The 25,094-nt window shown below is 45.8% G+C and overlaps 3 protein-coding genes across 6 annotated transcripts in view; 1 reads left to right on the plus strand and 2 right to left on the minus strand.

Annotated features, from left to right (window-relative positions):
- LOC309337058 (uncharacterized protein) overlaps nt 1-25,094 on the minus strand; it is a 64,649-nt gene that overhangs the window by 15,165 nt on the left and 24,390 nt on the right. The window contains exon 3 of one of the 2 annotated variants that reach the window (XR_014154097.1): nt 21,072-21,099. The exons of the other annotated variant lie outside the window; for it this stretch is intronic. The gene's annotated coding sequence lies outside the window, so the exon portion shown is untranslated. Of the gene's footprint in view, nt 1-21,071; nt 21,100-25,094 lie in introns of those variants that run through there. 2 annotated transcript variants of the gene reach the window in all.
- LOC309336948 (E3 ubiquitin-protein ligase TRIM7-like) lies at nt 695-13,370 on the minus strand. 2 transcript variants are annotated; one of them, XM_081853476.1, is made up of 8 exons: nt 12,809-13,370; nt 10,046-10,141; nt 8,280-8,510; nt 7,801-7,823; nt 5,846-5,961; nt 2,819-2,851; nt 1,746-2,198; nt 695-949 (listed from the first exon to the last, which is right to left on the minus strand). In XM_081853476.1, the coding sequence occupies exons 1-8, from the start codon at nt 13,235-13,237 to the stop codon at nt 933-935; spliced, it is 1,398 nt and encodes a 465-aa protein (XP_081709602.1). In that variant the 5' UTR covers nt 13,238-13,370; the 3' UTR covers nt 695-932. The 2 variants fall into 2 exon arrangements, with proteins under 2 accessions (XP_081709602.1, XP_081709601.1); XM_081853475.1 differs by lacking the exon at nt 695-949 and having other exon boundaries at nt 1,253-2,198.
- LOC309336895 (E3 ubiquitin-protein ligase TRIM39-like) lies at nt 14,973-24,132 on the plus strand. Of its 2 annotated transcripts, none has more exons than XM_081853376.1 (7): nt 14,973-15,682; nt 17,701-17,784; nt 18,065-18,283; nt 20,298-20,320; nt 20,581-20,696; nt 22,068-22,187; nt 23,394-24,132. In XM_081853376.1, exons 1-7 carry the CDS (start codon nt 15,266-15,268, stop codon nt 23,900-23,902), a joined length of 1,488 nt encoding a protein of 495 aa, XP_081709502.1. In that variant the 5' UTR covers nt 14,973-15,265; the 3' UTR covers nt 23,903-24,132. The 2 variants fall into 2 exon arrangements, with proteins under 2 accessions (XP_081709502.1, XP_081709501.1); XM_081853375.1 differs by having other exon boundaries at nt 14,975-15,682; nt 17,689-17,784.

The following is a 25,094-nucleotide window of genomic DNA, read 5'->3' on the forward strand; positions in this document are numbered from 1 at the left end:
CCGTCTCCGTGTAGAAGGCTGAAGCGCATCGACCCCAGAAGGCCCTTGTGGCGTTTGCCTCCTAGGTGGGTCATAAGGAAAGGGTTAAACGTGTGTGAAGATGATTGGCCAGGGGAAACTGATGGGAGGAGTTAGAGTGAGAGGTAGAGTTGTGTGAAAGTCAGTTGAGGGTTGGGAGTTGGAGAAGGAAGATGGAGGAATAGTCTGTGAGTTGGTGGAGTTGTGCTGTGAGAGAGTGAGAGGAATTGTTAGGTGGAGTCAGATAGTTGGGATAATCAGTTTGAAGTTGTTAGGAACATTGGGGCAATAAAGAAACTAAGATTAAGAAACTGCCAAGAAAAATTAACTGAAACCATAAAGATGTTCATGCTTATAAAAATAAACTTGATTATTTGTTAATGTTAACAACTGTCTGGACTCCGTGTGTACCCGTGAGAAGTGGGGTGGTGGCAGCGAAGAAAGCAATTACAGTGGTGGCACAGGGTCAATAGACCGTCAAACGTCCTGGGACCCTGTGTGATCGCCACAGCCCTCGATCTGTCTCACTCTCCCCAGACCACCTGTTCCTCCGTAATGTTCACTCCTCTGAAGACAATTCCTCCAGCGGGGGCATGACAATAGGATTTCACCCATTACTTCCTCTTTCCTCTACCTTCCCAGTCTTCGCCAAAGAATAATAAAAGATTCGATCTCATTAGCTGCACGTGGTATTTTATTGGTGTCCTTGTTTATTTACCTCACAACAATAATGGACGAGAGACCAGTATTTATTCTCATTTTACACAATGACACAAACCATTCAAAACTTGTTCCTGGGGGTCAAAGTAAAGGCATGCTTTGCAGAAGAAAGTGTGGGGCAGGGCAGAGCTTCAGCCAGTCGGAGTCGAAAGTATTCTGTTCCTTCATTACTACTTCATTTGACTTTATTATTTTTATCCCGCTCCTCTGTCTGTGGGCATAGGAGGCGGTTTACACAATTAAATACATTGAAACATCGTCATGAACAACAACAACAGCAACAACAACACATCTTTAATGCAGCAACATAGGAAAACCAAGCAGCCAACTATTCTCCACTTATTGTGTCTTTGGTGAAGGTAGTTTCAGAGAAGGGCTATATAGTTCATTGGCAAAGCAGCTGCTTTGCACTTCCAGATAAAGCTGGGAATGTTCCCTGTGTCTGAAACTCAGGAGAGTAGCTGCCTGTCCGTGTTGACAATACTGAGCTGTGTTAGTCAGGCTCAGCCTTGGTTGGCAAACTCAAGTTCTTGCTACAACAGTGACTTTTGTGATAAGAACTGGTGCTGCGTTGAGTGACTGGACAAAGACTCTCTCTGCAGCCACACACACAAACGGCAACCTCCTAATTTATTGAAGCCAAGTGTTTTGAACCCACTCTAGCCTGAACATTACTTTGGCACCATTCGTGTATAATGCCGCATGCAAAAAAATTGCACCCTTGCGATCTCCGTGAATTAAATCTGGAGCAAGGAGCACCACCAAGTGATGGTGCTGTGCTTGGCAACCAATCGTGTGGACTAATCATAACCGTTCATCAGCATGCATTGGAAGGGCAGGTCTACTCCAGCTTTTACCCCTCCTGATTTCAAGTACAATGCAGTGGACTTGAACAGCAGCATTAAGAAGGAACTAATCTGCCTTAAGTGATCTTGAGTGATGGACCCATCAGCCATCGAGTGTCAGCTGGGCAAGCAGCACCTTAAAAAAGGGGAAAACTCTCTCACCAGAGAATGAAGCCGATGGGAAAATGAAGACAGAGTCCTTTGTGTCAGCATTAAGAAATTCCACCCGTCCCCTTTCATAGTCCAGAAATACTCGGATTCTCCTAGGGGTGCAGAGGGGGGACAGAGGTGTCACGGGGGTAGTGAGAGCCTGGTATTGACCAAAATCCCCTTGCAAGGCCCAGATCCCTTCCTCCGGGGTCAGCTTGAGCTCTATCTTCCTCCTCACAGAGGCCCGGGCTACCCCCACAGCCCAAATGCCCCCATCCTCCACGTTGACTTCCCAGTAATGTCTCCCGGAAGTGAATCCTTCGCAGCCCAGCACGCAGCAAGAGGACTTGAATCGCTTAGGGTTATGGGGCACATCTGTCCTGGTGACGTCCCATCTCGCGCTTTTTCGATCCTCAGAGATTATGATTTGGGGGTTTGCTGTGTCTGTGTCAAGGGTTATGTTAACTGCAGAGAGAGAGAGAGGGAGAGAGAATACGCTGGGATAAAGGAATAGTTTATATTTTTGTCAGCTAATTCCAAATTGGATTTGGATTTGATATCCTGCTTTATCACTACCATAAGGAGTCTCAAAGCGGCTAACAATCTCCTTTCCCTTCCTCCCCCACAACAAACACTCTGTGAGGTGAGTGGGGCTGAGAGACTTCAGAGAAGTGTGACTGGCCCAAGGTCACCCAGCAGCTGCATGTGGAGGAGCGGGGAAGCGAACCCGGTTCCCCAGATTACGAGTCTACTGCTCTGAACCACTACACCACACTGGCTGTAGTTTAGGAGCCTGTGGTACAGAGCTCATTTGACAAATGAGATGTGTTCTTTCAGAAGCCCCCCCCCCCCCCGCCCATTCCTCTGTTTAAGCTGTTTTTGATACGGAACCTGAAGGGCAGGCAATAAATTTAATGATGTTGACAATGGTGATGATGACAACATTAACAACGGCACCTCAAGATTTATCTGTCGCAATCAAACTGATCCAGTTAAGTTCAGACCTCTCCGTATCAACTATGTCTTTCCAGAACCAAACATGAATGAACTAACTTATCTCACAAATGTTTTCACCAGTTGCTTACCCCATTCTGTCCCCAGTTCTGATGGCAGAGTGTCTAAGGGATGAGAGGAGACATGCGTGATTTTCAAACAGCAATCAATTTCTAATTTCATTTATATATTCTCAGAAAAGTGGGTTTCATTACCCTCTCTCACTCTCCTTGCTGCAAGTAGGTATATTTTCTGCTGCAAATACTGAGCGGGTAGTTGAAAGGGAATGGACAGGATTACCAGAAAAAGTGAAATTAAGGGAGACCAAATAATAAACTCAGTCGTATCTTCCAAAAGCTCAGAAAGGGAAGCTTTTAATGTTTGACGGATGACTGTATTTTAATATTTTGTTGGAAGCCACCCAGAGTGGCTGGGGAAACCCAGCCAGACAGGCAGGGCATAAATAATAAATTATTATTATTAAAGGATCTAAAAATGTATATGCAAGCAGAATGCACTTTTTGACACTTTGCAATACTTTTCTTTTTTTTTTTTTAATAAATTTTTATTGGGTTTTCAAATTTTTAACATACAAACAAACATATAAAAACAAAACAAAACATCCATAACTTCATAACCTTACTTTCATTACCTTCTTTCATTGACTTCCCCGCACCCTCCCTCCCACATTCCAATTTCATTAATTATCTCAGCAAGTTATTTCCTCTCATCCCTTAAATATTTCTTATCTTTTCTTAAAATTTGTCATTTATGCTTAACCCAGTTTAACTAATCCAATTTTACACAATTAATCTTTTCTCTAAGGACGGCCTAAATTTTCTCCCCTGAATTCCTCCCTTCACATATTACACCAAAAAATCATAATATAACAATTCTAAATCTCAGGTTTTAATTATTCTACTCTCCCCTCCCCCCCTGCCCCGGTTTCTGTCCCTTCCCAGACCAATGTCCCAATAGGTTAACTGCTTTAGCCCGGGTTTCTCACATCAGAGGCTCTTAAGCCCCAGTTAGTCTCTCTCCACCAGTTTTGTTGATAATCCATTTTGTTGGCCCTCTCTTCTTGAGGAGGTTCTGTCATCAGCCCCTCACATTTTTCTCCTTCCAAGTCCGTCAATATCAGTTCCTGCTCAGGACCACTCAATTTATCATACTCCAGCTTAATGAGGAAGTCCCAATCATACTTGTTTACTCTTATATAGTCCAATATTCCAGTTATTCCAGGGACTTCTTCCTTTATCTTTCTCTCCTTTTGTAGATTTGTGGTCCACTTGTCATTTTCTTTGTTTCCTTTGTTCCCAAAGGTTGCAGGCTTTTGGTTGATTTTTTCCATCTGAAATTCCTCTCCTTCTTCCTCTTCTTTTTCCCCCAGTTCCAAAGTTATCTCATCCTCTGCAGCTGCAGAATTTCTTTCCATCAACTTTATATCATTAGCAGAGTTGCTCAGTTCCAAACCGAAAGTCTGAAGTTGTTTACTCATTGTGATACTTTGCTCTTGTAAAGTTCCCACGAGAAAAAACATCCTTTCAATCTCTGCCCATAATTTCCCTTCTGCAGCCATTGCAATGTCTTTAGTTCCCTCCAGGGGGATTTCCATCATGATCCTATTCCAACAGTTCGTTACTTTGTTATTCCTTGTTATTCCCAATCACTTTGTTTCAAAAAGTTCAATTTTAAAGTAACTCTTTTGGTCCAAAGAGTTACTAATAACTCAGTTCCAAATCTTTGCCACTCGTTTGACAGCTCTTTTGACAGCTGTCAAACTCTTTATTCTTTTTCCTCGGGCTCACACGCAGGGCACTCCCGGGTCCAAAGGGGGGGGGGGATTGCCAAAAAAGAAGAACTTCTGAGATTTTACTCCTTTCCACTCCAGCACAATAACTTTATAATCCAGTTCGTGAGAACTATTTATTTAAACACCAAAATCTTTCCGCCTTAGTGCTCCTCTCCTTGCTTTGAATCTTTCTGTGGGGGGGGGGAGTGCGGACTTCCTTTTAACACACCCCCGATCGTACTCAATTTTAGGTATAAAACTTTTAGTGCCAAAATTTCCTTCTACTCACGGGTTCTTCATTTCAGTCCAAATTTTCAGGAAGAAAGATAGCGCTCTCCGGTCATGGCTCGCGGCTTCGCTCCGCCAAGGCAGCGATCGACTCTCAGCGCCACGCCACTCTCCAGTCCACTCCGTAGCCTTTAAAAAGGCTCTTCGCAGGTCGGGGAGGGCGCTTAAGGTGCCCACCGAGTCTCCATGTCCGCAGGCTTCAGCGCCTGCGGTTTCTAAGGGTCCCCGTGGACACTTTGCAATACTTTTCAAGAATACCTTCCATACGAGAATGGATTTACAGTGGTACCTCTGGTTACGAACTTAATTCATTCAGGAGGTCCGTTCTTAACCTGAAACTGCTCTTAACCTGAAGTACCACTTTAGCAAATGGGGCCTCCTGCTGCCACCCCGCAATTTCTGTTCTCATCCTGAGGTAAAGTTCTTAACCCGAGGTACTATTTCTGGGTTAGCGGAGTCTGTAACCTGAAGCGTCTGTAACCCGAGGTGTATGTAACCCGAGGTACCACTGTATACTTTTCCGATCATTTGCTCCGGTAGCAAACTCAGCTGACTAGAGCTGACAGAACTACAACCAAAATAAGGTGACTAATAATAATAATAATAATAATAATAATAATAATAATAATAAATTATTTATTATTTATACCCCGCCCATCTGGCTGGGTTTTCCCAGCCACTCTGGGCGGCTTCCAGAAGAATATTAAAATACAATGATTCATCAAATGTTAAAAGCTTCTCTAAACATAGGGGAGACATCAACAAGCTCAGGAGGAATTCCAACGTTTCAGGGGATAGTGAGAGGGGGCAGGTGAACTAATGGGGCACTCCCACAAAAAACAAAACAAAACAAAACAAAACAAAACAGCCCAGGGGGGAATTGTACTCATGAAAGCTGAATGTCTTTTTTTTGTGATGGACAGAAAACGGGGGGTGGGCAGTCTGGAGTATTCTGGCAGGAATCCTGAACAGGAGCGCTTCGCATTGAACCCTTTAGCCCAAAGTTCTACTTGCAACTTTTAAAGCAGGTCATCAGTACCTTTGAAGTTATTCAGGATATCTGTGAGCACACTGTTTTTCTCAGATAATTCACCGAGTCTTTTTTCCACCTTGGATGGCATCTCTTCAGGTGGCTGAAAGGGCTCCTTGTCAAACCTTGGAAAAAGAAATGCGTCAGTTTCCCACCGTTCTGCAGATGCCCGATTAAGGCTGCGTGACACTTGGTTTTTTACAGGCAAAAGTTGTACTTAAATCTGCTGGTCCAAGATTCAGCCCTGGAAGCTGGCGCTGTGATAAAACAGGTGAAATAGTAGCATGTGTCCTTCAGAGGTGGAACTGTACAGTATGAGTACATTTAGCTCTTTGCTCTTTGGGAGAAGCAGTGAGATGACTGCAGTTTCTCTGTAAGAGCATCCTATTTGATAAGTGATACTGCAGGATTTTGTAGCTGGGGAAATTTTTTTTCCCCAGTGCATTCATTGGTCTTATGACTATTCTGTTAAATGTGATTTTGCAAAAGAGACTAAATCCCACATTTTGCTTGTTATTTTTGCTATGCCAGGAAAAGCATATCCTGGGCTCCCCAGAACAGTCTTTTGTGAAGCTGTTAAGAGCACAGTGCCTCTGTCCATTTTTTTAAAAGGCATCCTGGAATAACTCTCACACAAGGTAAAAGGACCCCTGGACGGTTAGGTCCAGTCAAAGACGACTATGGGGTTGTGGCGCTCATCTCGCTTTCAGGCCAAGAGAGCCGGCATTTGTCCACAGATAACTTTCAATAATAATAATAATAATAATAATAATAATTTATTATTTATACCCCGCCCATTTGGCTGGGCCTCCCCAGCCACTCTGGGCGGCTTCCATAGAAAGCAAAAATACAGTAAAATATCACACGTTAAAAACTTCCCTGAACAGGGCTGCCTTAAGATGTCTTCTGAATGTCAGGTAGTTGTTTATCGCTTTGACATCTGCTGGAAGGGCGTTCCACAGGGCGGGCACCACTACCGAGAAGGCCCTCTGCCTGGTTCCCTGTAGCTTTGCTTCTCGCAATGAGGGAACCGCCAGAAGGCCCTCGGCACTGGACCTCAGCGTCCGGGCAGAATGATGGGGGTGGAGACGCTCCTTCAGGTATACTGGACCGAGGCCATCTAGGGCTTTAAAGGTCAGCGCCAACACTTTGAATTGTGCTCGGAAACGTACTGGGAGCCAATTCTAGGTCATGTGGCCAGCAGGATTAAACTGCTTCTGGCGCAACGGGACACTGTTATGGAAACCAGAGCTCACGGAAACGCCATTTACCTTCCCGCCACAGCGGTACCTATTTATCTACTTGCACTGGCATGCTTTCGAACTGTTAGGTTGGCAGGAGCTGGGACAGAGCAACGGGAGCTCACCCCGTCGCAGGGATTCCAACCGCCAACCTTCTCATCGGCAAGCCCAAGAGGCTCAGTGGTACAGACCACAGCACCACCCGTGTCACAGTAATACCAAAGAGTATCTCAAGTGTGATTGTATGAATAAGGAAGAAATAGAAAGGCCATCTCAGCTTGGAAACTGGGAGGAGCTGCTAACAAAAGTGGGAAGAGCCAGAGATCCACATGTACAAAAGACCTGGCCCAGCTCATGGCATCTTCACTTAAAGGGTCGCAGCTAGCAATCGCGGGAAAGAACTCTGCCTGAGATTCTGGATAATCCTTCCCATTCAGAGTTGACAGTGCTGGTTAGATCAGGGATGGTGGAACATGTTGTTCTGCAGATGGTGCTGGACTACAACTCCCATCATCCCTGACAGGTACACAGGCTGGGCCTGATGGGAGCTGGTGTCCAACAACACCTGGTTCCCCATCTCTGGGCAAGATGGTCTGTCACAGTATACCACAGTTTTAGTATTCTGAAAAAGCAAACCAGCTGCAAATTGGAATGAAGCAGGACAATCTTAAGGGCATATATTTATGCACATGTATGCCTTCAGTGGGGATTAGTGCCACATACCTGCCCAAGGTGCTCCTGATATCCTAGAGAGAGACGAGCGTAGGTGGATAGGAAAGAGAAAGACAGGAACTCTGCATCAACATGAGCATAACAGGAGATTCTCATTATAGCCACTTATATCTGAGAAACAGAGACAGCGTAGTTTAGAAACTGCACACCTTCTAATCGTTGGGAGAAGAAAGCAGGGCAGTGTGGAAATGAGTTAATTGGAATGAAATTATGCATTCATCTGCTGAGACAGGGAGACAGGCATTCCTGAGCAAGCCATTTCAACCGCAGTAGAAAGATATATCTAACAATAGTGTTTGCTATTTATATAGCTCTTTTCTGGTCTGCATACACTTAGCTGGACCCTGTGTATTACTTACTGGGCAATAAGTATAAGGATTCAGTTATGTTAAGGACAGTTTTAGGCTTATTCTTCAGTTTGATGTGTCCTTTTTTCAATTTTACCCCACCCAACAACCACCTCATCTCACCTGCAAGAATTCGCTGTCTGGCTGTGTACACTTCTCTTCTATCTCATCTATCAGGGCACTGAGAGAGACAATCTCATCAGAAAACTTTCCCCCATGTTCTTTCTGATGCTTCATAATCTCCTTCTCCAGCTCATTCAGCTGAAGCAGCAGGAGTTTTTCTTGCTCCTCCAGAAAGTGATGCACCAGCTCAAATTCAGACATCAATTTCTGCCTCTCGGCTTCTGTTTGCTTCTGTAACATAGGGAGGAAAGAGGGAGAAAGATGGGTCAGGGCGTTGGGAAGATCAGCAAAAACCAATGAAATAAGCAGAAATTAATCTGAAATACTGGAACTCTTTTGGAAAACCAAAATATGCTAAGTTTTGATTTTAAAATTCAGCAGCACAACATGACGGTGCCTTAGATATCTGAAGATGGCTATCATATCTCCTCCCAGTCTCCTCTTTTCCAGCCTAAACATACCCAACTCCCTCAACTGTTCCTCATAAGGCCTGGTTTCTAGACCCTTGATCCTCTTGGTTGTCCCTCCTCTGCACATGTTCCAGCTTGTCAACATCCCTTTTAAATTGTGGTACCCAGAACTGGACACTCTGTTCAAGGTGTGGTCTGACCAAGGCAGAACAGAGATTACTTCCCTTGATCTGGACATAATACTTCTGTTGATGCAGCATAGAAAAGCATTAGCTTTTTGTTTGTTTGTTTGTTTGTTTGTTTGTTTGTTTTGCTGTTGCATCACACTGTTGACTCATATTCAGCATGTGGTCTACTAAGACCCCTAGATCCTTTTCACGTGTACTACTGGCAAGCCAGGTGTCCCCGCATCTTATATTTGTGCAGCTGGTTCTTTCTGCGTAAGTATAAAACCTTAAATTTGTCCCTATTCAAATTCATTGGGTTAGTTAAGGTCATCTTGAACCCTGATTCTGTCTTCCATGGCATTAACTACCCCTCTGAGTTTGGTGTCATCTACATTTGAGGCAGCGGATTGCACAAATCAAAATGCAAGTATAATCAAAGCAACAAAACAAAAAGCTAAAATTCAGAAGCAACTAGAACATCAGAGAACCTGCCTGCGAGAAAACATGGGTCTTTTGTTTGATCCAGCAAGGCTCTTCTTATATAGCGAAATGTTGCCATGGGAAAAGAGCTGCATTTGGAACACTACAAGGTCTATATATCCTCCCTGTTCCCAGGTGACTCCAACCACTGATAGTCTTAAAGGTAAAGGGACCCCTGACCATTAGGTCCAGTCGTGACCGACTCTGGGGTTGCGGCGCTCATCTTACTTTATTGGCCGAGGGAGCTGGCGTACAGCTTCCGGGTCATGTGGCCAGCATGACTAAGCCACTCCTGGCGAACCTGAGCAGCGCACGGAAACACCGTTTACCTTCCCACCGGAGTGGTACCTATTTATCTACTTGCACTTTTGACGTGCTTTCGAACTGCTAGGTTGGCAGGAGCAGGGACCAAACAACGGGAGCTCACCCCGTCGCGGGGATTCAAACCGCCAACCTTCTGATTGGCAAGTGCTAGGCTCTGTGGTTTAACCCACAGCGCCATCCACGTCCCACTGATAGTCTTACCCTATGTGAATTTTATTAGCCCACTTTTAAAGCCTTCCAAGCTGGTGGTCATCACTGTTTCCTTGGTCTGCTCATTAAAGCCCTGCATTATATCTTCAAGACCCAGGATGTAAAAGCACATTAAATAAAGATAAACTAATGCCCACATTCCTTGCTAGGCTATACCACAGGATTCTATACTGACCAGATATTCCTGGTGTCTATTTTCTCCAGCCAGTTTTAACCCCAGGAGCTTCTCTTTCTCTTCCTTTAAGCTCTGCAGACGGCTCTGGATTTCTTTCTAAACAAAGAGAAACTTATTTTGAAATACAGTAGTGTTATCGTTAGTAACTAATGCCCCTGCTGCCTCACATACAAGCAACGGGTTACATCCAATTGAATCTATAGTGAGACACACAAAAATACTGATATTCCATAATCAACACGGGAACAAAAGAAACCCACTCAGATTATGGAGCAGTGGAAATAAAATATTATGGCATGAACCCAGCATTTTATTTCTCCAACTTCAAACATACTTTCAACGTCACACATAGTTTCAAAGGCAAGAAGGGGGGGAAACCAACCAACAAGATTCTTCAGACGAGAAGGAACAATGCTACTGCTGCTGCTAATAGCACTAATAATATTGGTAGGCTGGTCTCAATGTCATTGTCATCAACAACATAATGTTGCATTATTATTATCAGCGTTTTCACTATTATGATAATAACGGCTTCCTTCCTTTGAGTTTCAGTGTTTGTGCAAGGTTCTTGCAAGCAGAAGGACCCAAGTTCAATCTCCAATGTCTCCAGGTAGAATCATACAAATCTTAAGTTAGAATGGACCCCAAGGGTCATCTATTCCAGGAATCACAAGTAAAGTATTCATGACGGATGGCCATCCATGGTAAAGTTGGTTGAGACTAGGGCTGCCATATGTCTGCAGAACTGATGTTTGGGGGAATTTCCGAAAGGCGGTGCACTGTCCTGGATCTTAGAGAATGCAATTTGGAAGGGGTGGGGAGCTATTGGGTTATTGTTTTTATTTTTATTATGTATTTGATTTAGTACAGTGGTACCTCGGGTTACTCCTGCCAACCTAGCAGTTCGAAAGCATGTCACAGTGCAAGTAGATAAATAGGTACCGCTCTGGTGGGAAGGTAAACGGCGTTTCCGTGTGCTGCTCTGATTCGCCAGAAGCGGCTTGGTCATGCTGGCCACATGACCCGGAAGCTGTACACCGGCTTCCTTGGCCAATAAAGCGAGATGAGCTCCGCAACCCCAGAGTCAGTCACAACTGGACCTAATGGTCAGGGGTCCCTTTACCTTTACCTACCCCAGGTTAAATACTTAATTCATTCTGGAGGTCCATTCTTAACCTGAAACTGTTCTTAACCTGAAGCACCACTTTAGCTAATAGAGCCTCCTGCTGCTGCTGCGCCGCCGGAGCACAATTTCTGTTCTCATCCTGAAGCAAAGTTCTTAACCCAAGGTAATATTTCTGGGTTAGCGGAGTTTGTAACCTGATGCATATGTAACCTGAAGTGTATGTAACCCGAGATACCACTGTATCTTGATTTTATTCTGTGAACTGCCCTGAGACCCCTGGGTATAGGGCGGTATATAAATTCAACTAAGACTAACAATAATAAAAACATTGTGTGTTTTTGGCATTTTTTACAAAAATTAACAACTTGGGAGTCAACAGCTCAGGGTGTCCTGGTTTTTACTTTTTGAAATATGGCAGCCCTAGGCGAGACTCCTTCCTGAAATCCTGGGGAATCATTGTCATTATACCAAGCAAAATGGACCAATGCTTCTGACTTGGTGGGAGCAGGGCCGGATTGAGATTTGATGAGGCCCTAAGCTACTGAAGGTAATGAGGCCCTTTATACGTCCCGCTGTCCTTTGTCAACAACAAATTGTCGCTGTTTTTTGTGTTGAATATATGCTAAAGGGTAATTGATGGACCTAATAGGTATCTAAAGCCATTTGCACATGTTGCGATGCAACCAGTCCATGCAGAATGTAGGCACCCCATATCTAGAAATGAACAAACCAGTGATATTTTAGGGAGCAGGCTAGCAGGCAGGGCCCATGACTGAAGGAGCGTCTCCATCCCCATCGTTTTGCCCAGACACTGAGGTCCAATGCCGAGGGCCTTCTGGCAGTTCCCTCACTGCGAGAAGCAAAGCTACAGGGAAACAGGCAGAGGGCCTTCTCGGAAGTGGCGCCCGCCCTGTGGAATGCCCTCCCATCAGATGTCAAGGAGATAAACAACTACCTGAAGGCAGCCTTGTTCAGGAAGTTTTTAATGTGTGACGTTTTGTTGTATTTTTAATCTTTGTTGGAAGCCGCCCAGAGTAGCTGGGGAAACCCAGCCAGATGGGTGGGGTACAAATAATAAATTATTATTATTATTATTATTATTATTATTATTATTATTATTATTACATCCTAGGAGCCTACACAACACAAAACACTGTTGCTGTATGTAGGTTTTATTTCATTTATTTTTTATCTTGTATTTTGGAAATGTACATCCAGTTTTTTTTTCCTTTGAAATTTTTGGGGTCCTAAGAGAGTGGGGCCCTAAACTACAGCTTGTTTAGCTTATACGTAAATCCGGCACTGGGTGTGAGCCACCTTTCTATATTTCACCATTCTGAGGAAGGGGTGCCTCAAGGGCGCCAAATTTATTTATTTATTTATTTATTTATTTATTTATTTGTACCCCGCCCATCTGGGTGGCTTCCAACAAAGATTAAAAATACATTAAAATGTCACACATTAAAAACTTCCCTGAACAAGGCTGCCTTCAGATGTCTTCTAAATGTCAGGTAGTTGTTTTTCTCTTTGACATCTGGTGGGAGGGCGTTCCACAGGGCGGGCGCCACCACCGAGAAGGCCCCTCTGCCTGGTTCCCAGTCAAGTGCGCGCGCGTGCGCGTGCCCTCCACGATTCACCTTATAATCCTGGGCCGCTTCCTCCACGGGGAACACAGCGTGGCTCCTGTGCGCTCGGGACTCCCGGCAGATGCAGCAGATGAGCTCTTCCTCCTCGCTGCAAAAGAGCTTCAGCGCCTCGCGGTGCTTCGGGCACAGCTGCCTCCCGCCGCCGCCGCCGCCGCCCGGCTCCTCCTGCTCGGCGCGGGAGCCCAGCCTCTTGGCGATCTCCACCACGTTGCCCAGCTCTCGGTTGGGCCTGAAATTCCTCTGCAGGGACACCACCCGGCACTGAGGGCACGAGAAGTCGCTGCTGCGCTCCTTCCAGCACTGCGCGATGCACGACCTGCAGAAGCTGTGGCCGCAAGGGATGGAGACCGGGTCGCGGAAGTACTCCAGGCAGATGGAGCAAGTGGCTTCTTTCTGCAGGCTCTCCACCGGGTTCTCCATGGCGGCGGCAAGAGCAAGAAACGGCAGCAGTGCCCGGTCCTCCGGGCTCAGCGGCGCTCCGTAGCTCAGGCGGAGAGGCCGAGCCAGGGAGAGGATTAGGACCGAGGGAGCGTAACTCTCGGCGCGCCCAAGAAGCGCACGCTCCGCCAACCTGGCGCCCTGCAGACGTTTCGGACTACAATACCCATCAGCCCCTGCCAGCGTGCACGCTGGCAGGGGCTGATGGGTACTGTAGTCCGAAACGTCTGCGGGGCACCAGGTTGGGGAAGGCTGCGTTATGGGAAATAGCTGGTTTCCAGCCCAGTCCTCTCTATGCGTCTCCTGAAAAGTGGGTGGCTAACCCCCCCCCACTTTTGTGTTTTTTTTTTTATTTTCAGTCTCAATCGAATTAGATAAAAAGGAGAGAATGCCAACAATAACAACAAATCTGTGCTTCTGCCCTCCACCAACCTGGTGTCCTGAAGCTGTTTCGGACTACAATACCATACCCAACACCAAATTGTTGTTATTGCCGGATTTACGGATAAGCTGAAGAAGCTATAGCTCCTTAGGGCCCCACTCTCTTGGGGGCCCCCTAAAAAAATCAAGGGGAAAAAACTGGATGTACATTTCCAAAATATAAGATAAAAAACAAATAAAATAAAATCTACAGTGTTCTGTGTTGTGTAGGCTCCTATTTTTTAATGTGCAAATGATTTTAGATACCTATTAGCCCCATAAATTGTCATATAGTATATATTCAACACAAAAAACAGTGACAATTTGTTGTTGACAAAGGACAGCTGGACATACAAAAGGGCCCCATTACCTTCAGTAGCTTAGGGCCTCATCAAACCTAAATCCGGCCCTGACAACCATCATTATCTCCCCAACCCTAGGACAATAGTGTCTCATACCAAATGCAAATAAACAGTGAAAAAGACTATGATATGAAAGTGGTGACGCCATATGTAGCTTTCCTTGGTTATTTGTTTGGTTCGTATCACAAAAAATAACTTCAGTAAAAACTAATTTTAAAATACACACACACACAAACAAACAAACAAACAAACAAACGATAGCAACAGGTACAGAGGCATCACCAAAAAGGGAAATATAACTGAAGTAATCCCAGTTGTGGGTCGTTGGATGTACAGTAGTCAAGTGGTAGTGTCATTCCACAATGGCTGTCGATGGTTCCTAGCCACGGTGGCTGTTTTCTGCCTCCACAGTTGGAGGCAGCAATGGCCACTCTGACCTGCCCACAGTACAGCAGACCAAGCAGATCTTAAAGCTCTTTCAAGAAGAGTCCAGGAGCGCCATCAGGCAGAAAATATGAGGGGGGAGGGGGTTGCCATATTTCAAAAAGTGAAAATCTGGACACAAAAGTTGGCAGAGCTGTTCAGCTTCTTTTGCAAATTCTTAACACACCAATTTTGTGGTATGGGGGATGCCATAGCCCTGGCCGTGAATTTTTGAGGGGTGGGGCACCTCTAGTGCAGCCCAGCACTCCTCTCTGGGCAGAAGTTTTTTCATTTCCTTTATCTCTTTTCTTCTACTTTTTAGTTTTAAAAGTTTTTGGTGTGCGCTCGTGTCTGCAAGCTATTTTTATTTATTTTAATTGAAGCTTGAAAACATACATAAAGAAAACACAGTATACGGAAATAAACATAAAATACCAAGCATGTTTATTTCTGTATACTGTGTTTTCTTTGTGTTTTCAAGCTTTAATTAAAACAAATAAAAATAGCTTGCAGACACAAGCGCAAACCAAAAATGTTGATCGGAAAGCTGTGGAAGCTCCTTACTGAAACATTAAAAGCGGACTCCACTGCTGTTTGGGGCCTGCCTTCGGTATTAAGCCTTAATTTGTTTTGGCAGAAGAAAACTTGGACTCAACGTCAATCCGACTTCCTCATTACAGTTCGCAGGAATTTACTGTCTCCAAGGCAGCCTGGTGTCATCTCAGCCAATCCGGGAGCTGGAGCCAGTTAATGACACGTCCAAGCAAGCAGAGGAAAGTGAAACTTAACTTCTGACTAGAGAATCATGGATGCAAGCGCTCTCTTAGGAAACCTGAGCCAGGAAGCTTCCTGCTCCATCTGCCTGGAGTATTTCAAAGAGCCGGTGTCTGTACATTGTGGGCACAACTTCTGCCAGGCCTGCATCACTCAGTGCTGGTGGGGGCAGGAGACTGGCGTGTCTTGCCCCCAATGTGGGGAAAGCAGCCACCAAAAGAGCTTCAGAGAGAACCAGCATCTGGCGAGAATCGTAGAAATTGTCAAATGCTTGAATCTGGAAGCTGCCAAAGCACTGGAAGAGGGGAGAGTGTGTGAGAAGCACTTGGAACACCTCAAGGTCTTCTGCAAAGACGACAAGATGCCCATCTGCTTGGTCTGCACTATTTCCAACGAGCATCAACATCACGCTGTCGTTCCGATAGAAGAAGCTGTTCAGGATTACAAGGTACAGTGGTACCTCGGGTTACAGACGCTTCAGGTTACAGACTCTGCTAACCCAGAAATAGTACCTCGGGTTAAGAACTTTGCTTCAGGATGAGAACAGAAATTGTGTGCTGGCAACGGGAGGCCCCATTAGCTAAAGTGGTACCTCAGGTTAAGAACAGTTACAGGTTAAGAATGGACCTCCAGAATGAATTAAGTTCTTAACCTAAGGTACCACTGTAGTTTAGGGCAGTGTTTCCCAACCTTGGGCCTCCAGCTGTTTTTGAACTACAATTCCCATCATCCCTGACCACTGGTCTTGCTAGCTAGGGATGATGGGAGTTGTAGTCCAAAAGCAGCTGGAGGCCCAAGGTTGGGAAACACTGGTTTAGGGGAAAGGGGTGTAGCTCAGGCGGGGTGGAGTATCTGGACTGCTTGCAGAACATCCATGTTCAATCCCTGGTATGTCTAGGGGAGACAGGGGATGTTTCCTGCCTCTGGGGAACTGCTATGGGTTGGTTGGTGTAAACCAGCCTTTCTCTACCTTGTTGTTGGACTAAAACTCCCATCATCCCTGACCACTGGTCCCGCTAGCTAGGGATGATGGGAGTTATAGTCCAACAGCATATGAAGGGCCTAAGGTTAAGGAATGCTCGTGTGAACAATACAGAGCTAGATGGGCTTTGTATAAGGTAGCTTCTTACACGTATTCAACTCAGTTTTACTCAGGGTAGACCCCTTGAAATTAATGAACATGACTATGGTTACATTCACAAAAGGTAAAGTAAAGGACCCTGGACAGTTATGTCCAGTCGTGGCTGACTCTGGGGTTGTGGCGCTCATCTCACTTTATTAGCCAAGGGAGCCAGCGTACAGCTTCCGGGTCATGTGGCCAGCATGACTAAGTGGCTTCTGGCGTACCAGAGCAGCGCACAGAAACGCCGTTTACCTTCCCACCAGAGCGGTACCTATTTATCTACTTGCACTTTGATGTGCTTTCAAACTGCTAGGTTGGCAGGAGCTGGGACTGAGCAACAGGAGCTCACCCCATCGCAGGGATTCGAACCACCGACCTTCCGATTGGCAAGCCCAAGGCTCAGTGGTTTAGACCACAGTGCCACCCGCACATTCATACCACACATTTAAAGTGCTATGACACCGCTTTAAGCAGTCACACCTTCCCCTGAAGAATACTAGGAGACGTAGTTTGTTGAGGGTGCTGAAAAGTGTTAGGAGATCCCCCATTTCCCTCACAGAGCTACAGTCCCCAGAGCACTCTGTGAAGGGGGACTGATTCTTCAGCTGCTCTGGGAAGTGTAGTTCTGCGAGGGTAGCTCTCAGTGCCTTTAACAAACTACAGCTCCCATAATTCTTTTAGGGAAGCCTTGACTGTTTAAAGTGATAACAGCAATTTAAATACATGCCATGAATGTGGTTTAAGTTATTCAAGTGAGTTGACTCTTGCCATATGTAGAACTGGCAGCAAGCACGTTATCCCTTTTGCTGATTATTTCAAGTGAGAATTATGTGACTTAAGCCCCACACAGGTTGCTCAGACTCTCCCTGTTGTTGTTAATTAAATTTGTATTTCACCCTTCATCCATAGATCTCAGGGCAGTTCACAACATAAAAACACAAAATACATAATAATATTTAATAATAATAATAATAATAATAATAATAATAATAATAAAGCACTTTCCCCTTCCTATCTTACTACAGTGGTACCTCAGGTTACATACGCTTCAGGTTACATACACTTCAGGTTACAGACTCCGCTAACCCAGAAATAGTGCTTCAGGTTAAGAACTTTGCTTCAGGATGAGAACAGAAATCGTGCTCCGGCGGTGCGGCAGCAGCAGGAGGCCCCATTAGCTAAAGTGGTGCTTCAGGTTAAGAACAGTTTCAGGTTAAGAACGGACCTCCGGAACGAATTAAGTACTTAACCCGAGGTACCACTGTATAGGTAAGGTTCCCCACCCCACCCCCATGCCCCACAAGCCTGCTAATAATTTCTCTGTTGAAAAGGAACACTTTCAGATGCAACTGAAGATCTGGAAGCAAAAGACCGAGGAACTCCAGGCCCTGAAATTAGCTGAAGCGAGAAGACGCTTGAAACGTCTGGTAAGTCAGCAATTCTCAGACGTAACACCTGATTGGAGTTTAAAACATGTGGAAGCCTGCCAGGTGGATGAAAGCAGTCCAAGTTGCCCATTTCCCCCTTCGACCAGGCTTCTGTGCCTTTAACAGGTGCATAACAAACAAAATATTAGCAAGTGGTGCTTTTCCACTATGGATGCTGAGTGATGGGGAAAGCTGGTTGTTCAGGTGTTGATGCCACAACTCTATACCGTAACATTTCCTGTTGACCTTCCCTGCCTTCCTTTTGACCTGCTCTTTGCAGGAAAGGTTAGACTCCGAAGGGAAGAAGATTGTGTCTGAATTTGAGCAGCTCTATCAGTTTCTAGAGGATCAAGAAGAATTCCTGCTGGCCAGGCTAGAACAGCTGCAGAAGGAAGTGATAATGGAGGAGAAGACCATCACAGCAGAGATTTCCAACCTTCGTGACCTCGTCCGCGATGTGGAAGAGAGATGTAAGCAGCCTGTGAGTGAATTCCTCCAGGTAAGGAGAGCAGGGATCCTTCCTCTGGGGCCTCGGGGCTACTAAATCTAGACAGGCATGGGGTAATCTAGATCTAGCATGTTTATTTGGAGGACGGCTCCTGCTTGTATTCAGGACCTAACTCACTGCCATGTACAGGGCTGGAAAGGATCTGATGATCTAGAATGGAGCAGTGAACCTGGCTTTTTTTGGTCTTCACATGTGGCTTAGTGTTCTCGCTTGAATTTCCTGGAGGGAGCCAATTCAAGGGCTAGACACACAACACTGGCAAATCAGCGGCGTAGCAGCGAAACTGCTAGCGCATCTGCAAAGCTAAGCAGGGTCCGGTATGGTTTCAGATTGGATGGGGCACCAAGTGCTGAGATTTCCTGCATTGCAGGGAGTTGGACTAGGTGACCCTTGGGGTTCCTTCCAATTCTACGGACCGAAAGCATGTTGCAGTTGCAGGATCTCTCTCTGCAGATTTGATGTGTAGCAGCAGCACCTTCATGGGACCGTGGGTGGCGCTGTGGGTTAAACCACCGTGCCTAGGACTTGCTGATCGAAAGGTCGGCGGTTCGAATCCCCGCACGGCGGGGTGAGCTCCCGTCGTTCGGTCCCAGCTCCTGCCCACCTAGTAGTTCGAAAGCACCCCTAAGTGCAAATAGATAAATAGGGTCCGCTTTCTAGTGGGAAGGTAAACGGCATTTCCGTGTGCAGCGCTGGTGCTGGCTTGCCAGATGCAGCTTCGTCACGCTGGCCACGTGACCCGGAAGTGTCTTCGGACAGCGCCGGCTCCCGGCCTCTTGAGCGAGATGAGCGTGCAACCCTTGAGTCGGTCACAACTGGCCCTGACGGGCAGGGGTACCTTTACCTTTACCTTTTCGCAGCACCTTCAGGCTCTTCCTGTACATTTGTAAGAAAAGCAAGTATTACAAAAACACCATAAACTTTCTAGATCAGGAATAGGGGATCTGTCCAGTGGGCCGGATCATTATTTTCCCCACACCCCTGGAGGCTGCATAAAAAGTAGGTGGGGCTGCCCACTTGTCAATCACCTTGCATCAGAGTGATGTCAGAGTTTGGCCAGCTGATGAACGTGCCAAAGAGAGAGAGATGGTTAGGACCTGTTGTTATTTCTTTTCTCTCTTTATTGTTTGAACAGATGAAAACCTTTTATTTATTTACTTTTCAAAATAAAAAAAAGGCTTTGGGGGAAATAGCAAAAGGAAGATGGGAGGAAAGAGACTGACAGGGCAGAAGGAACAACTGCAAACAAATGACCTTACAAGTATTTAAAGTGTGTTTTCACCTGGGAATAAATATTGAGACGTTTAAGCAGAGAAAAGATGCAAGTGTTGCCCCTCTGCTTCAGGCAAAGTAACCGGAGAGAAGCTGCAAACGAGAGAAGTTAAGAGTAAAAACACTTAAAATCAGAGAATTGTAGAGCTGGAAGGGACCATGCGGGTCATTTTTGTTAGAAGTCCTCCTCCATTATGGCAGTCATGGGATTGTTGTCTATCACATGACAGTATATGTTTTGACTCCACAGAGTGGGATGTAATGGAGACAGGATGTTTGTGTGACTGTGTTCCGTGAAGTGAGACTATTGTCCTTTGTTCTTTTTCTCTTTGCTGTCTGGTGCTAGAGAGAGAGGGAGCCATGTTGCAGTGCTCCGTGTGTGTTTATATGTAAATAAAGTAGATTAGCCAAAATGCTGAGTTGCTGAGGTCTGTCACACAAGGTGCGCAAACGCCACAGATCCCTAAGTGTGCCGATGTCGGTTGGCATCGGTCGCTGTGATGTTCGGGCTGAAGAAAGCTTTTGAAGCTCCCGAACGATCGACCAGGAGGGAGGGAACATGCCAGTCGGGCAAGTGTCTCTGCCAGGCTCCTACTCGAGTGTAGGCTGAGCTCCTGACAATATTGCCCAATCCCCTGCAATGCAGGAATATGGAACTTTAACAATGTGGAACAATGAGCAATGTATGTCTGATTAGCATAATCTCACTTTGTGTTCTCTCTCCCATCTCTAGGATCTCAAAAACACCTTGAGCAGGTACGGTTCTCTCATGCGTTCAGACCAGTACTAGAGACAGGCCTGAGGGTTGCAGGATCTGTGCTGGGGTGCAAGAGTCTCATTGACGCTGCTTCCTTCTCCAAGGGTGGCCTTGATCCACTTTACACACAATCACTGGTTCGGGGGGGGGGATACGCTTATTCTGGGAATCACTAACTCCCAAGCTGGAGGCAGAGGCAAGGAACATGGGTTTGAGAATTCCCAAGTCCGTGGTTAAGGAGAGCCTTTTCACCTTCCAGATGCGAGGATCAGAAGACCCAGAAACCAGTGGGTTGCTGTCAAGATCTGGAGAAGAGGCTGGATGCATTTTCCGAGAAAAGGATGCATCTGGAAAAGATCTTAAAGAAATTCAAAGGTGCCAAGGTGGGGGTGGGAGGGAAGGGAGGAATTATTATTACTAGAAATAGTAAAATAGTAATTTTTAACATTCATTTGTCACTATATATATATATATATATATACACATATATAGGTAAAGGGACCCCTGACCATTAGGTCCAGTCATGGCCGACTCTGGGGTTGTGGCGCTCATCTTGCTTTATTGGCCGAGGGAGCCGGCGTACAGCTTCCGGGTCATGTGGCCAGCATGACTAAGCCGCTTCTGGTGAAACAGAGCAGCACACAGAAATGCCGTTTACCTTCCCGCCTGAGCGGTACCTATTTATCTACTTGCACTTTGACGTGTTTTCAAACTGCTAGGTTGGAGCAGGGACCGAGCAATGGGAGCTCACCCCGTCACGGGGATTCGAACCGCCAACCTTCTGATCGGCAAGTCCTAGGCTCTGTGGTTTAACCCACAGCGCCACCTGCGTCCCATATATATATATATATAGTCTCAAAGCAACTTAACAACAAGATAAGTTGTGCTCCCAGATCATTGCAGAGGGCGATTTAGGGGACTGTGACCGGTTCAGCTGCCCTGGGTGCCAAGCCGAGAGGGTGTTGCAGGAGGCGCCACAACAAGGAAGCAGGGAGGGAGGGGATTTTGGTGCTGCACAGGGTGCGCTGAAATTTGAAAGCCCAAAGTGCGCCACTGAAATTGGGTTCCCAGCTGGTGATCAGGAGTGGCCAGCATGATGAGCAATGCTGTGGTACCACCCTTTTGATAGCAGTATTGCTGCTTCATATCTGGACAGCGCAGTGATGAGTCAGGGGAGTGGAGAGGTTGGTGCTATGTGGGCACGCTGGCAGAGCCAACCTGGCAGGGTATTTGTCCATCCCATACTTCTCTATGCATTTCCCCAGTACTTTCCTAACTGCAAAAAGTCTTTTCTTTTTTAAAAAATGTGAATTTGGAGCACCAGGGCAATAGATCCACTTTATGTATTTTGTGTTTTTCATGTTATTATTTAATGTAAACTGCCCTGAGGTCTATGGGATATAGGGCAGCATGCAAATTTAATTAATAATAATAATAATAATAAATAATTTTGTAAAGCTAAATTTTCTGTATGCTCTTGAATCCCTCCTGCAAAATATGAACAATCTGAAGTTAATAAAAAAACTCTTGCTGATCTACTTCAAAATACGCTGAGCTCTACCAGTGCCCTGTCTACCAGCTGCCCACCCCTGCTCTAGATCATGTTTCTCTTTGGCAGACAAACCAGAGCTCCTCATATAAATTGAAGGGGGAAGAGTTCCTTGAATGTATAATTCTGAAAATCACTGGCCCAAGCGCATCAGCTTTGTGGAATCTAATCTCCATTTTTCTCCTCTCTTCCACTAGCTGCTGTGTCAGTTGAACTGGAGAGTATATCTTTGTCCAAAGAGGAACTAGGAGTCCGGAAAGGCAGGACAAGATTATTTGAGTTGCCTTATGCCGAAGTGAAAAAAAGAGGCACAAGAGGTGAGTAGTTTTTGTGCTCAGTAGCGGTTGCACACTTTCTGGGTATGTTGCAGCAGTAGGGACAGGGGAGATTTTTAATTCAGTTACCAGGGAAAGGCAAATCTACATAATTCTTCTGGGATTCTTCTTCTTCTTTGGCGATCACTCGTAGCCGAGTAAGATTGTCTTCCATAAACACGGTTTTAACAATAAGTCTGTAAGTGACTGTGGAGGCCAATTCTGGATCCACACGTCCTTCCACAGTGGGGACATTGGTTCCCGGGCGGGAGTTGATCACGGTGTGGATTTGCCAAGCGTGCCTTCCTCTTAGCACGTTTCTCCCTTGTGTCCTGAGTTTGAGTGTCTTCAAAGCCCATGACACCTTTGGTGTCTCCAATTGGAACACTTGCAGGCAAGTGTTTCCCAATTGTTGGTGTTTATACGACACTTTTAAAAATTTGCCTTGAGACAGTCTTCAAACCTCTTTTGTTGACCACCAGAATGACGCTTTCCATTTTTAAGTTCGGAATAGAGTAGTTGCTTTGGAAGACGATAATCGGGCATCTGCACAACAAGACCAGTTCAACAAAGTTGATGTTGAAGAATCATTGCTTCAACACTGGTGATTTTTGCTTCTTCCAGTACACTGGTATTATTTTGTCTGTCTTCTCAAGTGATGTGTACATTTTTTCGGACAAATCAAAACAGCCACCCTTTGAAACTCCTTCTTCTTTTAATGTTGCAGTGCGGTTCTCCGTAGCAACAAATAATGTGTCACAAAAATACGTATATCGGGGGAAAGCGTGCATAAAGATACAGTATTGGAGAAAATATCATACACAGATGCATTATATTAGGGAACAGACCAGGTCTGTCTGTAGCATGTTGTCGTTTAGTTGTGTCTGACTCTTCGTGACCCCGTGGACCAGAGCACACCAGGCACTCCTGTCTCCCACTGCCTCCTGCAGTTTGATCAAACTCATGCTGGTAGCTTCAAGAACACTGTCCAACCATCTGGTCCTCTGTCGTCCCCTTCTCCTTGTGCCATCTATCTTTCCCAACATCAGGTTCTTTCCCAGGGAGTCTTCTCTTCTCATGAGGTGGCCAAAGTATTGGAGCCTCAGCTTCACGATCTGTCCTTCCAGTGAGCACTCAGGGCTGATTTCCTTCAGAATGGATAGATTGTCTGTAACATACACTCTCTCTTTTTCCTCCCTCCCTTCCAAGTGAACGTGACACTGGATGGAGACACCGCAAACCCCTTCCTCGTCCTCTCTGTGGATCAGAAGAGTGTGAAACTCGGAGATGCATGGCAGGATGTAGCTGACAACCCCGAGAGATTTGATCCTTACCCCTGTGTGCTGGGCTGTGAGGGACTCACGTCGGGGAGGCATTATTGGGAAGTCGAAGTGGCCAGTGGGAAGCACTGGGCCGTGGGCTTTGCAAAAGAATCTGTTAAAAGGAAAGGGCAGGTTACCCCTAGCCCTGAGGAGCAGATATGGGCTCTACAACAAAGTGGGGATCTCCTTGAAGCTCTAACCTATCCTCCGACTATCTTGCCGTCAAGCAAGTGCCCCAGGAGAGTCTGGGTATTTCTGGACTATGAAGAGGAACGAGTGGCGTTTTTTGATGCCGATACATCCGAGTTAATCTACGTTTTCTCACCAGCAATGTTCAGTCAGGAGAGAATCTTCCCTTGGCTCTGGGTCTGGCCTGGAACCGAGCTGAGGATTTAGCAGCGAGTTTTGATGTTAGTGTATTGGCTAACTGCAGCAAGGCTGAGTAACACACGCACAAAAAAATCACTTGTCTAGGTTTGGGTAGCTGTCTTCTCGACGGCACAGGAAGAGGGGCTTTACAGGCCATGTCCCACTTGCAAGGCAAGGATCCTGTTGTGAAACAAATCCCAAATTTCCTTCAGCAGAAACCCACATTTTGTGCCAATAAAAAACAAAACACTAGCAAATTGTATTGTGCGTATCAGTTCTAAATTACACAAACTTTGTGCTGATTTCAACTCTTTTAAACACAGCCAATGTTAGAAGAATACATACATCGTATAAGGTCGAGATAGCCAACATGGTGCCATCTAGATGTAGCTAGACTACAACTCCCATCATCCCTGACCGCTGGCAGAGGCTGATGGGAGTTGTAGTACAACAACGTCTGGAGGTTTCATACTAAAGGAGCGGCACCGTTAGGCCTGGACTGCTGGGCACATCCCCTGCCCCTCGCTGCAGAAGGCTGGCGCCATCAGACAGCACCCACAAAACCTTCCTTTAAAAAACAACAACAGTCTTTCACCACGAGCGCAATGCAGCCAGAACAAAGCTCTCCACCCATTTAATTCTGCAGGGTGCCTCTTGGCCCCACATGAAGAAGACCGGCAGTTGCCTGTAAAAAGTTGCTTTTTTTAAAAAAATGAGGATGTCACAGAGATTGCTGCTGATGGCTGGCTGGCTGGCAAGGAGAGGACAAAATGAGGGAGGACCAAGCAAGCAGGCAGTGTGAGAAATACACCTTCCCCTCTTTCTAACTTTTCTTGGGGTGGGGAGGACCCCATATCTCCCCTCCCCTACTTTTTACCAGGGTTCTTTCCCATACACATGGCATGCTAACTGGGTGGGTGGAGGAAAGAGTGAGCAAACTGGACTGTGGCTGTGTGTAGAAATTGGTGGTGGAATGACAGACTCCCTCAAGAACTTGGAAATGGATGCTATTGAAGCGCAAGATTTTTTCACGTCGTTCTGATTTTATTCAGAATAAACAATATGACTCAATGCAATATGTGCAAAGATAAGTCTGCTCAACATACAAATAGCAAGGCAGAGTGACACCTGTTTTCATTCAAGTTTGGGCACATTTAATCTTAATCCAGTTTGCCTTCATGCGCAATGAACAGCTTGACCTGCAGCCGTGAGAAGCTTT

The sequence above is a fragment of the Podarcis erhardii genome, assembly GCF_964252035.2.
Source record: "Podarcis erhardii genome assembly, chromosome: 2".
NCBI classification, from domain to species: Eukaryota; Metazoa; Chordata; class Lepidosauria; order Squamata; family Lacertidae; genus Podarcis; species Podarcis erhardii.